This window comes from Malaya genurostris, chromosome 2 (assembly GCF_030247185.1).
Source record: "Malaya genurostris strain Urasoe2022 chromosome 2, Malgen_1.1, whole genome shotgun sequence".
In the NCBI taxonomy this organism is placed as follows: domain Eukaryota; kingdom Metazoa; phylum Arthropoda; class Insecta; order Diptera; family Culicidae; genus Malaya; species Malaya genurostris.
Window position 1 is genome coordinate 41,875,424 of NC_080571.1, and position 14,032 is coordinate 41,889,455.

At 41.6% G+C, this 14,032-nt stretch overlaps 4 protein-coding genes across 11 annotated transcripts in view; 1 reads left to right on the forward strand and 3 right to left on the reverse strand.

Moving 5' to 3' along the window:
* The first annotated feature begins 2,193 nt into the window (after window positions 1-2,193).
* LOC131432339 (queuine tRNA-ribosyltransferase catalytic subunit) lies at window positions 2,194-3,790 on the forward strand. The gene is made up of 3 exons (XM_058598553.1): window positions 2,194-2,550; window positions 2,607-3,509; window positions 3,563-3,790. Exons 1-3 carry the CDS (start codon window positions 2,254-2,256, stop codon window positions 3,707-3,709), a joined length of 1,347 nt encoding a protein of 448 aa, XP_058454536.1. The 5' UTR covers window positions 2,194-2,253; the 3' UTR covers window positions 3,710-3,790.
* On the reverse strand, window positions 3,767-4,769 carry LOC131432340 (coiled-coil domain-containing protein 25-like). Its single transcript, XM_058598554.1, has 3 exons — window positions 4,551-4,769; window positions 4,337-4,428; window positions 3,767-4,275 (listed from the first exon to the last, which is right to left on the reverse strand). The coding sequence occupies exons 1-3, from the start codon at window positions 4,621-4,623 to the stop codon at window positions 3,814-3,816; spliced, it is 627 nt and encodes a 208-aa protein (XP_058454537.1). The 5' UTR covers window positions 4,624-4,769; the 3' UTR covers window positions 3,767-3,813.
* A 412-nt stretch (window positions 4,770-5,181) lies between these two features.
* LOC131432341 (coiled-coil domain-containing protein 25-like) lies at window positions 5,182-6,014 on the reverse strand. 3 transcript variants are annotated; one of them, XM_058598555.1, is made up of 3 exons: window positions 5,793-6,014; window positions 5,579-5,670; window positions 5,182-5,517 (listed from the first exon to the last, which is right to left on the reverse strand). In XM_058598555.1, the coding sequence occupies exons 1-3, from the start codon at window positions 5,863-5,865 to the stop codon at window positions 5,212-5,214; spliced, it is 471 nt and encodes a 156-aa protein (XP_058454538.1). In that variant the 5' UTR covers window positions 5,866-6,014; the 3' UTR covers window positions 5,182-5,211. The 3 variants fall into 3 exon arrangements, with proteins under 3 accessions (XP_058454538.1, XP_058454541.1, XP_058454539.1); XM_058598558.1 differs by having other exon boundaries at window positions 5,183-5,517; window positions 5,575-5,670; window positions 5,793-6,013; XM_058598556.1 differs by having other exon boundaries at window positions 5,183-5,670; window positions 5,801-6,013.
* Window positions 6,015-11,477: 5,463 nt separating this feature from the next.
* Window positions 11,478-14,032, reverse strand: part of LOC131432337 (G-box-binding factor-like) — a 96,353-nt gene continuing 93,798 nt past the window's right edge. For all 6 annotated transcript variants that reach the window (XM_058598552.1, XM_058598548.1, XM_058598551.1 and 3 more), the window contains one exon: window positions 11,478-12,918. In XM_058598552.1, coding sequence (XP_058454535.1) covers window positions 12,769-12,918 — 150 coding nt within the window. In that variant the 3' untranslated portion in view covers window positions 11,478-12,768. The remainder of the gene's footprint in view (window positions 12,919-14,032) is intronic.

Below are 14,032 nucleotides of genomic sequence, written 5' to 3' on the forward strand. Positions count from 1 at the left end.
TGCTGCAGGTAAATAATAAAATGCTATCATAAAAAAGCAAAGTCCTGGCATTACATTCCTTTTGTGGAATTTGGCCTTTCTGTTTCAACAGACTTCGCAGCCGATTCTTAGTGTACAGAATCATTGCATGGCTAGTACTATGGATCCTACTGACACTAAGAATCCTAAAATGGTATCATACTAACGACGAATCGGTCCTGAAACTTTTTCTTTCAGGGCACGGTGGTTGTTCAATCTCTACACATTCACGGAAAATCGATTGTATGTTGCAACAATGAAGATTTTTTCGAAACAGACTTGCACCAAGAGTACGAGCCGAAAACGACCTCCCCGTCTGGTGAGAGTATTCTCTTCTTCTTCTTCTTCACTTCTGGTGGCGTCACTTCACTTGAGATGACGCCGATTGATGGCACAGCGATTTAGCTATATTGCCAGTTAGTTTTCGTTTATAGTCCAATGGGCTTTCTTTTCACTGGACTACAAGTGAAACCCTCGCTATGTGACAACGTGGAGTCACCGAAATACGGATGAAAATTCTTTCTTTCTCGCGAAATACTCGAATTTTCACCGCACTAACACGATACGACGTGTTCACTCGTTGAGGGTTTCACCGGAAGTGAGAGTATTCTCTGATGGCGTTTTTAATGAAATAAAAATTCCTGGTGTTTATGTTACCTGAAATGTCTAGCAATTAAATCGGATGAATTTTTACAAGAAATAAAATTAAATTTCAGTACAAGAACAAAGAAAAAGTTGTATCAATGTCTATTTTTTTTAATTATACAATGTGAACACTTTCAATTCAGGATGTAAATATTGAAATAATGTCATTGTGTTGCGATAGCTGCTCACGCATCGTCGAGATATTGATCGTCATGGAGACCATGCTGAGGTGTGGATCGCTACCGGCTACTGTACCGACATCTTTGTAGTTTTTACTATTGCCCAGATCATATCACTGTTTGATTGAGGACCAGTCCTTGCCAGTGTTGTTTTGATGTGCGCAATGCTCCATGCTGCAGTGGCGAGTGAATCGTTTTGTAACTAGCTACGACGCGTGGGTCATGCGCTATCTAGAATAATCAGAGTTAGATGCAGAATCACTGTGATGTTTTATGCATCGGACCAACCTTCTGCTCGTGGGGCATTGACCTCCGCTGGTAGAGTGGAACAGGGGGTTATCATTGTCAGAACTAATAGACTCAAATTTTGTAGGCCCAGTAGGAGGTCTTAGAATTAATTTCGCATTTGATTTAGAAAGCATATAATTGCGAAAGCTGGTCAGATGATGTTGAGCAGATAATTCCAGTTGCATCTGTACTAGGATATGGTTTTGCATTACCGGTAAGCCTACGATAATGTCCGCTAGATACCCACCAGTGTACTTCAATGCGATATTCGATTGTTCTCCATCGGATTTGGATCTGAGAAGTAAAGATGGATCGCCGTTTCCTTCACGATGCGTTTAGTGTTGCTTCACCGCGACCAATAATGAATGAACATCTATTTTCATAACGACCTACTTTACTTACTTCCAAAACCAATGACAATGCACAATTACACCCAATCATAAATTCAAATACTTTTTCAATCATATGCAATTTAGTCGTCCGCACACGAAACTTGTATCTTCATATGATAACATTGGACACTAAGGTAACTGTTATTTGAAATCAACAATTGTTGGCCTTTGTTGCCAGTTTCAATAAATTTTCAAGCGATTTCATTTTGACATTACCAGTTACTGAGGGGTAGTTAAATTTGCGATACAGTTTTGATAGACGAGTGGCAGGTCGTGTCGTCGGTTATGTGGTTTTTATGCGGTTTTTTTAATGCGGTACGTAAATTTGCATAGAAAAAGACTTCAGTGTATAGCCTTTCTATATGAGAAAGACAAAAAGTAATATTTTATTTGTAATACTTCAAAAACCTTAGATGCGAACTAATCACCCCCCTTCCCATACGTACATATATTGAGAATTGACGAATATCAAATGAAGTCGAACAATAAATATGAAGTCTCTCACGTCCGGTGAGAGAATGACGCAATTTCGACAACAGCCGAAATGCAGTAGACGGTTGCCAGAATTTCTCACAAGCGGAAAAACTACTGTCATTTGCTTTTACGATCTTTTGAAAAGTTAGCATCGAATTGTTCATTGAATTAATGACAACCCTAACTATTATTTGGAATTCGGCACAATCAAACCAAAACACGAGCATGAACGACTCGCTTAGTTCCTAAAGAAGGTTATGTTTACATCTGCGGTCCATGCTGGTAACATAAAATACCGCTTAATTAGATCGTACCCACGTTGCCGGTTGATGTTGCATTTGCTACCGACATTGAAGATAAACCACGTGTCATCAAGTGCTGCCACAGATCTTGGTAGCTGCAACGCAGTAGAAATGGCTGAGGACACCGCCACCGGACCACCGCTGCAGTACCGAGTTGTAGCAAAATGTTCTAAAACAAAGGCCCGCGTCGGAGTTATGACGTTAAGGCACAGTGATGTCGATACGCCAGTGTTTATGCCCGTGGGTACTCAGGTAAGAGCTAATCAATGTTGAATGTAAGAGCGGCCTGAGTAAATATTTTATTATAGGGTACTCTTAAAGGGTTATTACCGGATCAGATCTTGAACTTAGGTTGTCAAATTATGCTCGGTAATACTTATCATCTGGGGATGAGGCCTGGAACAGAAATTCTAAAACAAGCTGGTGGACTGCACAACTTCATGGGCTGGCCTCGAGCGCTGCTAACAGATTCGGGTGGTTTCCAGATGGTGTCCCTGTTGCAGCTGGCAGAAATAACGGAAGAAGGTGTAAAGTTTGAGTCACCGTACGATAAAAGTGAGTGCATGCTAACTCCAGAACGATCTATGGAAATACAGAATGCGATCGGTGCGGATATTATGATGCAACTGGATGATGTGGTCAAAACTACGACCACGGGACCGCGCGTGGAGGAAGCAATGCAACGGACTATCCGCTGGTTGGATAGAAGTATATCGGCACACACTCGTGACGATCAGCAGAGTATTTTCCCGATTGTTCAGGGTGGTTTACAGCCGGAATTACGAAAACTATGTGCCGAGGAACTTACCCGCCGGAGCACACGTGGATTCGCCGTTGGTGGACTTAGCGGTGGCGAAAGCAAAGATGAGTTCTGGCGAACGGTTAACCTCTGTACCGATTTGCTTCCCGACGACAAACCACGATACTTGATGGGTGTCGGATTTGCAGCGGATCTAGTCGTTTGCGTGGCTTTGGGCATTGACATGTTTGACTGTGTGTTTCCTACCAGAACGGCACGTTTCGGTTGTGCATTAACTCGCCAGGGGCAGATCAATTTAAAACATCAAATCCACAAGCTGGATATGAAACCCATTGATGAAGAGTGCGATTGTTCCACTTGCAAAACCTACAGTCGGTCGTATTTGCATCATATTGTGACGGTGGAACCGGTTGCGTGTAGCATTCTGAGCATCCATAATGTTGCGTTTCAGGTAGAATTACATCATTATTTGTTTTGTGCTTTACAAAAGCTTTTATTTTTTAGCTCAAATTGATGAATGACATTCGAAACAGCATTAAGACGGACACATTTCCTGAATTCATTCAGACGTTTATGAAACAGCGCTTCTCTGATGGAAATGTTCCACAATGGATAGTGGATGCACTAGCAGCAGTCAATGTTCAAGTCTAGAAAAAATCTTCAGATATGCTTAAAACAAGTAACCCTAGTTGTAAGAACCGAAAACAATTACAACATAAATTATTTATTCCAGCTCTCTTGTTTATTCAACGATTTCACATAAACTCATCCGAGTCATTTCCCGCGTCATAGTTACTGGACATATTCTCCGATTTCATTAGCGAGTTGTAGCTCCACAAATCGGCCTCGTCTTTTCGACGTTTTTCTTCCTCCTTCTCCTTCTCGCGTATTTCCCGAGCCGCTCGTTTCTTGTCCGCCCGTTCATCAGCATCACGTTTCTCCCGTTCCGCTCGGAAGTCTGGATGTTCCTCACGTTTGGTTTTGTTGAGTCGGTTAACGATCTCATTGACTCGTTTCTCGACGCGCATCTTACGAACCTCCTTGTCCTTGTGGAATGAAACCTGGCCAACTTCCATAGCCGGGGTCTTCTTGAGATTCTCCCACATGGTGTAAACGATGTCGATGTTGTTCATTTTATTACCGTTAATACTATTGGCCTTAACCAGCTGGCAAGCATCTTCCAATACAACTGACGGGATGTCATCGAGTGTTTGGCCCTGGAAACCGATCAAGTTGTAATAACTATTGAAAATTTTATTGCTTTGAGGCCCAACATACCGGTTGCAATCGTAAATACACATGCGCCGATGAAACTTTATCCACATGGAACCACACATCCTCCGGCCAACCCCACTTAATGAGTTCTTCGTCTGAAAATATAATAAAACCAATTACTGAATGTTGAATAGGCGCAGGACTTCATAATTTATTTTAATAACACATTGTAATAATATTAGGACAGTTTCTTCTGGTTTCAAAACTGATGACTAACTTTCATACTTATCAAATCCCATGAAGAGGGTCACCGGCGGCTGAACAACATTACTGGAGAAATAGAATACCATTGCTGGTCTACTAACACTTTGGAAAAATTATAGTAGTTTATCGATATTTCATAAAAACTTCCCAAATTTTAAAGTTTTTGGCGTTCGCATATACACAACGCAAACAAAATATGGCAAATTTTGTGGGCCGACAAATGTCAAAATAATGTATAACTATATATAGCACACGGTTATTAGAATCCATCTCCGAACCATAAATGAACACAGGGTTGTGCTATTTTATAGAAGCAAACAATGTGCGCCCGGTTAATATTTCACAGCGTGAAATTCACACAGTGTGCATTATTAAACCCATTTCAGCTGTTTTTCAAAGAAGGACGAATCTTACGAAAGTAAACAAATCGAGTTTCTCTCTCCTACCAATAAATGCTTCAAAATCCTACAATTTTGCCTAAAAATTCGGATTCTACAAAAATCTCAATCTTAGTAATACAAAGAACTATAAAGGGCGAAAATGACATTCCATTTGTTTACATAAGTTTCGCCTTCCGTGTTCCATAACAACAAACGGGGCGATACTTCAATTGCTAGTAAGGAAAGGTGAAACTTTTTTTTTTCTTTAACATATTTAATATATGTACATAAATTCTATTCGGTATATTCGGTCAGAATCCATTCCCGTTCCGCTCGGAAGTCTGGATGTTCCTCACGTTTGGTTTTGTTGAGTCGGTTAACGATCTCATTGACTCGTTTCTCGACGCGCATCTTACGAACCTCCTTGTCCTTGTGGAATGAAACCTGGCCAACTTCCATAGCCGGGGTCTTCTTGAGATTCTCCCACATGGTGTAAACGATGTCGATGTTGTTCATTTTATTACCGTTAATACTATTGGCCTTAACCAGCTGGCAAGCATCTTCCAATACAACTGACGGGATGTCATCGAGTGTTTGGCCCTGGAAACCGATCAAGTTGTAATAACTATTGAAAATTTTATTGCTTTGAGGCCCAACATATCGGTTGCAATCGTAAATACACATGCGCCGATGAAACTTTATCCACATGGAACCACACATCCTCCGGCCAACCCCACTTAATGAGTTCTTCGTCTGAAAATATAATAAAACCAATTACTGAATGTTGAATAGGCGCAGGACTTCATAATTTATTTTAATAACACATTGTAATAATATTAGGACAGTTTCTTCTGGTTTCAAAACTGATGACTAACTTTCATACTTATCAAATCCCATGAAGAGGGTCACCGGCGGCTGAACAACATTACTGGAGAAATAGAATACCATTGCTGGTCTACTAACACTTTGGAAAAATTATAGTAGTTTATCGATATTTCATAAAAACTTCCCAAATTTTAAAGTTTTTGGCGTTCGCATATACACAACGCAAACAAAATATGGCAAATTTTGTGGGCCGACAAATGTCAAAATAATGTATAACTATATATAGCACACGGTTATTAGAATCCATCTCCGAACCATAAATGAACACAGGGTTGTGCTATTTTATAGAAGCAAACAATGTGCGCCCGGTTAATATTTCACAGCGTGAAATTCACACAGTGTGCATTATTAAACCCATTTCAGCTGTTTTTCAAAGAAGGACGAATCTTACGAAAGTAAACAAATCGAGTTTCTCTCTCCTACCAATAAATGCTTCAAAATCCTACAATTTTGCCTAAAAATTCGGATTCTACAAAAATCTCAATCTTAGTAATACAAAGAACTATAAAGGGCGAAAATGACATTCCATTTGTTTACATAAGTTTCGCCTTCCGTGTTCCATAACAACAAACGGGGCGATACTTCAATTGCTAGTAAGGAAAGGTGAAACTTTTTTTTTTCTTTAACATATTTAATATATGTACATAAATTCTATTCGGTATATTCGGTCAGAATCCCGATCCGAAACTCACTCATAATCCCAATTTCTTAAACTGAAACGACATTATCCAACAAACGCCGTCATCCGACTTGTTCATTGAATATCTCGCCTTCAAAAGCATGGATCAAAAATCTATCCTGACAATCTCTAGATACTTCAATTTAGATGCGATTAGTGCATAAAAACATATATGTTGTTGCGATAAAAATGAAGTGAATGATATTTTTATTTTAGTTATCACTTCATCTAACTCTGCTGCTTTCGTTTTGAGTAATTCTGGATCTTGTTCATCCGCCGGGAACCCAATATTTGTTTTTTTATACCTCTTGAAATGTCCAAATATTTTTCTCGAGGATAATTCACATTCCGGGTTTTCTTCGTTGATATCGGAGACACGTTGATTCCTGCGATGCTCTTGTTGAAGAGGTCAATGTTGTGTGCTCTTGAATACTCCGCCGCGACTGATGCTTCAGAAGATGCTGAGTTGATTGAAGCTGCTGAAGGTACTTCCTCTAAATCGTATTGCGATGTGGATGGTTGTGGCTCCGTTGTTGACTGCCCTTCTGTTTCTGACGTATGACTTTCCTTATAAGCCAGCCTACAACAGCGATCACAAATGCATAGCGTGGTATTCAATTTAACTTTGCACTTTTCAGGCTTCTAATTTTCCAACTATGGTTTCTGTTAATTGGAAAAATTTTCCGGTACACACAAAACCAAGAAAAGGTTTACAACACTTTGGGAAAACCATTTTGTAGTAATGTAACTGTTTCGGAATAGATTAGTTATAAAATGATATCTGTTCTACAATGCACAATGGTTGGTAAATGACTGGACAATGCGCAATTCAGGCCCCAATGTGGTTCTTACCCTCTTGTCCAGTAACTCCTATCCCTACCTCCCCACGGTGCCGGCTGGGGTACGAGTAACCATAGGAAAGATCGGGTAACCAACCCCGGTGGGACCTTGGTCGTATGATGACAGGGAAGGGGGGGGCTTGCCTTCTCTTTACAGAGAGCGAGCCTACCCGAGCGTCTGTTCTCCATGTAGGGGCGGCTCGAAACAGCGTCTGTTCTCCATGTTAGGAGCGGCTGAATACCGTCCTTGTGTCAGTGTGGGACTCTAAACAGTGCTGACACGATGGCCCTCCGGCGAGACAGGAGGTTGGTGCAGGCCTAACAAGCCGCCCGGAAAACACTTGTTACGAATAATCAGGATATAAATACGACTCGGAATAATCGGCAAAGACCTACGCGACGAAATAAGGACTACGATTGGTTGGCACATGGAACTGCAAAGCGCTTGGCTTCCCAGGATACGACCGAATGCTGCACGATGAGCTTCAAATCCACGGCTTCGATGTCGTAGCACTGCAGGAACTTTGTTGGACGGGACAGAAGGTGTGGAAAAGTGGGCATCGAGCGGCTACCTTCTACCAGAGCTGCGGCACAACCAACGTTCTAGGAACGGAATTTGTAGTGTTGGGCAAGATGCGCCAGCGCGTGATTGGGTGACAGCCAATCAGTGATAGGATGTGCGGATTGAAGATCAAGGGCCGTTTCTTCAATTACAGCATCATCAACGTGCACTGCCCACATGAGACGAGACCCGATGACGAGAAGGAAGCATTCTACGCGCAGCTGGAACAAACCTACGACAGCTGCCCACGGCGGGATGTAAAACTCGTCATCGGCGACATGAATGCTCAGGTAGGTCGGGAGGCAATGTACAGACCCGTGATCGGGCTGGAGAGCCTGCACGCGGTAACAAACGACAACGGTCAACGATGCGTAAACGTTGCAGCCTCCCGAGGAATGGTAGTTGTAAGCACTTTCTTCCCCCGCAAAAATATCCACAAAGCCACCTGGAGATCACCTGATCAACATACGGAAAATCAAATCGACCACGTTCTCATCGTTCTTCTCCGACGTCATCAATGTCCGCACCTACCGCAGTGCCAATATTGATTCTGACCACTACCTTGTCGCGGTTTGTATGCGCTCAAAACTATCGACGGTGCACAATACTCGTCGCACAAGAACGCCGGGACTAAATCTCGCGCAGCTACGTAGCATTCGTACTGCAGAGGAATACGCGCAACAACTGGAGCTAGTGCTACCAACGGAAGAGCAGCTTGGCGCGGCGACTCTTGAAGACGGCTGGAGGAACATAAGGTTCGCCGTGAGTAGCACTGCTGCAACCGTTCTAGGTACGAGGTTATCGAATCGAGGAAATGACTGGTTCAACGGCGAATGTCAGCAGTTGGTCGAAGAGAAGAATGCAGCAAGGGCGAGGATGCTGCAACACCGCACGAGGGCGAACGAGGAACGATACAGACAGGCACGGAACAGTCAGAACACTGTTTTCCGGAGGAAAAAGCGCCACCCGGAAGACCAAGATCGCGAAGCGATGGAACAGCTGTACCGTGCAAATGACACTCGGAAGTTCTATGAAAAGGTGAACCGCTCACGTAAAGGCTACACGCCACAGGTCGAAATGTGCAGAGATGCCAGTGGTAACCTTCTCACGAACGAACGTGAGGTGATCGACAGGTGGAAGCAGTACTATGACGAGCATCTGAATGGTGAAGCACAGGAAACAGAGAACGACACAGGAATCAATCTGGGTGCACGCTCAGCCGACGACAGATTCCCAGCACCTGATCTGACGGAGATAAGTGAGGAGATCGGCAAGCTGAGGAACAACAAAGCCGCGGGCAATGACCAGTTGCCAGGCGAGCTGCTCAAACATGGAGGAGAGGTACTGGCTAGAGCGCTGCACTGGATGATTTCTACGATTTGGGAGGAGGAGATTCTACCGCAGGAATAGATGGATGGAGTGGTATGTCCCGCCTACAAAAAGGGCGATAAGCTGAATTGTTGCAATTACCGCGCAATCACATTGCTCAACGCCGCCTACAAGGTACTCTCCCAAATCCTTTGCCGTCGTCTATCACCAATAGCTAAGGAATTCGTAGGGCCGTACCAAGCGGGATTTACTGGAGCCCGCACCACTACGGATCACATATTCGCGATAAGACAAGTACTCCAGAAGTATCGTGAATACAACGTACCCACGCATCACCTATTCATTGACTTCAAAGCGGCATACGACACAATCGATCGAGAACAGCTATGGCAGATCATGCACGAATACGGTTTCCCGGATAAACTGACGCGATTGGTCAAAGCAACGATGGATAGAGTGATGTGCTGCGTCTGAGTATCTGGGACGCTCTCGAGTCCCTTCGAATCTCGGAGAGGGCTACGTCAAGGTGATGGACTTTCTTGTATCTTGTTCAATATTGCCCTGGAAGGTGTGATTCGAAGAGCGAGGATCGACACGAGTGGCACGATCTTCCGAAAGTCCGTACAACTTTTTGGCTTCGCTGACGATATTGATATTGTGACACGTAACCTTGAGAAGATGACGGAAACCTACATCGGACTGAAAGCTGAAGCTAGGCGTATCGGACTGGCCATAAATGCATCGAAAACAAAATACATGAGAGGAAGAGGCTCTAGAGAAGAAACACTTCGCCTCCCACCACGAATATTGATAGACGGTGACGATATCGAGGTGGTTGACAAGTTTGTGTATTTGGGCTCACTGGTGACCGCCGATAATGACACCAGCAGAGAAATTCATAGACGTATTTTGGCAGGGAATCGTGCGTATTTTGGACTCAGAAAAACCCTCCGATCGAGAAAAGTACGCCACCGCACGAAATTGACCATCTACAAAACGCTAATTAGACCGGTTTTTCTCTATGGCCACGAGGCCTGGACTATGTTGGCAGAGGACCAACGCGCCCTCAGTGTTTTCGAAAGAAAGGTACTGAGGACCATCTATGGCGGAGTGCAGATGGAAGACGGAACGTGGAGACGGCGTATGAATCACGAATTGCAACAGCTGCTAGGAGAACCACCCATCGTACGGACAGCTAAAATCGGACGTCTACGATGGGCTGGGCATGTCATAAGAATGTCGGACGACAGCCCAGTGAAAATAGTTCTTGAATCTAATCCGACTGGTACAAGAAGAAGAGAAGCGCAGCGAGCAAGGTGGATCGATCAAGTTGAGGATGATCTCAGAAGCATCCGTGCCTTGAGTGGCTGGCGACGAGCAGCCATGGACCGACTTTTGTGGAGACGTATACTTGATACAGTAAAGGACACCCCAGGCCTATAGCTGTTAGGTGAGGTAAATCTACAATACATAGCTATTTATATGTAAAACGGGTAGATTTTAGGTAAGCAATTCGCCGGTACGTACGTTGGTTGTAAACAGTAGGTAGTCAACTGGCACACCTCTTTGATTCTATGTTTATTCGTTTTGACGTAGTTACGTTAGTTCTACTGTTTAAATGATTATCTTTCAACGAGAACTTGAAATTTCGAATATATCTGTAAATTGTTTTAGCTGTAACTTCTTCATTTTTTAGGCACGGATGGGATAGCCATCAATCTGTAGGTTTTAATAACAGCGTTAAAATAAAAATTATCAAAACAAAATTAAAAATCTGATTTTTTTTATTCAACTTTTTCGGATTATTTTGTAATTATTGAGAAAAAAACTAAAAAAAATTTTTCAGTGTATATTTTTTTAGACTCCCTACAACTTCTTCCTGAACGCCATTTTTGTACAATTAACGGTTTCCGAGTTACAACGATTTGAAAAAGGCAATTTTTGTGAAATACAAAAATACATACGTCCTTTTTAAAAATCAGTCGTGAGTCGGATTGACATCTCCATCGGTTCAAAACTTATGGTTTGCCATACTGAAGCCATGTGCAAAGTTTCATCCAAATCGGAGAAGGTCGAGCCTGATGATTAGCAGATCTGGAATTGCCATTTCTGGAATTGCTCTCCTAAATTGTGAAAAAGAAATCTATATTCAATCGAGAACGCAGCAGTACTCATGACTCGTTTTTCTTCTTCTAACTTTTATCTGGATCGACAAACGTAAGTATATTTGTGTTTTCGGTATGTTTTTAACCAATTAGACGGACTGTCTCAATTCACTTCGGATTTTATTTTCTTATCCTCTTTTCCAAGTTCATTCACAAATAACACTACCCTTCTTCGAGTTTAGCCCAAATCTTGCAGTAATGATGGCTAGGGGTCAATACTTTTACAATACTTCAACATTTCTATTTCAACAAATAAAACTTTCCGTTCCTCGTTTGCTTGGCAAAATAATTCTCTGCTTTTTTGTGTTCATGCGTCATGAACAAACGTGAACAGCATTCTAGTTCCTGCCTTAGCCAATCCACACAATGTGTAAATTTTTCGCGTTCGTTTAAAAAATGATCATTTCACTCTAAAATTTTACAACTCAACGCGTATGGCAAAACGAAATGATAACGGTATACATGTCTATCTGACTCGCTAATTCTCACTAAAGGAAATGGTCTAAATAGTTTAATGATTCGAATTTCACTAAAAACGTTTTACGCTTCCTAGATTTACAATTCTAGCACGAAATTTATGTAGCTTCAACATTGAACGGTTCCGGTAGGAAATGATATATATGATATTCTCTATCGCTGCTGTATCGGTAGTTTTGACGGGAGATTAAGCCTATGGGTTTAAAAAGTTTTTTTTTCTTGAGATTGTAATAAAAATGTTTATCGCCTCTACGGTTAGCGCTTGTGTTCTGTTTAGTTCAAATGTGAAAAGTTAGTTTCTCCGTTTCGTAATGATAGTATGATTTATGGTTCTTCACAGAGGAAATCTATCAGTCTTTGTAAATGTGTTTTCTTTTATCTTCCGTTGTCGAAATATGTGATTTGCCGTTATAAATAACATTTACTTTCTCTCGATTTTACGATACTTTCGGGTTGGCTTTACACCATCGGGGCTTTCAACGACTAACGATTAAGCTTGATATTGTTTGTGGAGAAGACTGCTTCTATTTTTTTTTTTTTGTTTTGAGATGAGGATCACCACTGTTGTCCGTTCGAAAGAAGTGGCGATTCTTCGCGTTACTCGAACTTTGTTTCAACATTTACGAACGATTAGTCTGCTAGCGTGATTATTGTTAGATACGATAGTAAATGCAAAATGCACATTTGTCCTTCCACATGCATCGAACTGTGTAAATAACTAGTAAAAAGTTCAGTACCCCTCGGACTAAATAGAGCTTGTGGAAGAAGGATCCCAAATTTATGTCTAGCTTCTTCTACTTCGGGTAGCATAGTCTCAACATTTCTCTACCAATAAAAAAAACACATCCAATGCGTAAGGATATAATAAACTTGTTGGTTTGCACCGGTCCAGACGTCCTCCGCAACGAAGAGGATTCACAGTGCAGTCCGTTCGTCGTACACTACGACTGCATCCTGATCGGCCAGCGGCAGGGATGATAAATTCTGAGATCGAGATCGCGACAGCGCTATAATGGCCGCCTCGTCGTTACGCATCCGATTGCGACGTTTTTTGCTAAAATTCACCTAAAATTGATAAAAAGAATACATAAATGACATAAATCTCATGTGGAAAAACACAAAATTTCAAAGTTTGAATTCAAAGTTTGTTCAAAGTTTTATTATATTCTATCTAAAGCTATTATTTGTCTAACTAGTTTTAAGGGCTGAGGACAGTAGGTCGCGTATAACCACATGTCTCTCTCTACGTATTACATTTCTCTCCATGCTCTCTCGCATATGTGCAAAATGACTCTCGATGGACCGGCTGACCAGAAAAGTTTCGATATTTTCGGTTACAAGTTTGCATAAAATGTGTCTGCATCCAATAAAACTACCGCTTGTTTGGTAGCCTTGCTGAGCCGATTTTATTTCTCTCTCATGTTTCGTTACGTTACCGGGAAACTGGAGCAGAAAAAATGGCGCCGCCATAGAAATCGACTTACCTTCACAAAAATAACATTCACTTCATTTTTATCGCAACAACATATATGTTTTTATGCACTAATCGCATCTAAATTAAAGTATCTAGACATTGTCAGGATAGATTTTTGGTCCATGCTTTTGAAGGCGAGATATTCAATGAACTAGTCGAAAAACGGCGTTTTCAGCTATGCAATTCTTCCTTCAGAAAAAAAGACTTTCCCGACCGCTAAAGTCAATGAATCATTCTGGAATTTCCACAGAATTATCTAAACTAATTTTCAAAGAGATTGTCAGTTGGTTTTTTTTATATTCGTCACCGTTTTTGAGAAAATCAGATTTGAAGCGTGAAAATAGCCTTCTAAATCACCCTAAAACACACTGGCCTCAGGACCTTAATGAAATTCATTACAGTTGTAAATAGAGAATTCAGCAAAAAATTACATATGATTACAAATTGAGGATGCACTGAGCTGAGACGGCGGTTGGGTAATGTTGTTTTTTAGTTTAAGAAATCGGAATTATGAAACCGAATTTTGGAGTCCAGTGTTAGAACTGAATTCTGGATCTTGACTTTGGAAATTAAATTGGAAGCTGAATTCTGAACTTGAATGTTGGAACTGAATATCGAAGGTGAGTTTCGGATCGGGATTCTGAAACTCAATTTTGATGCTAGATCCTGCACACTTAAAAAATATTACAGAACTCGGTACTTTTT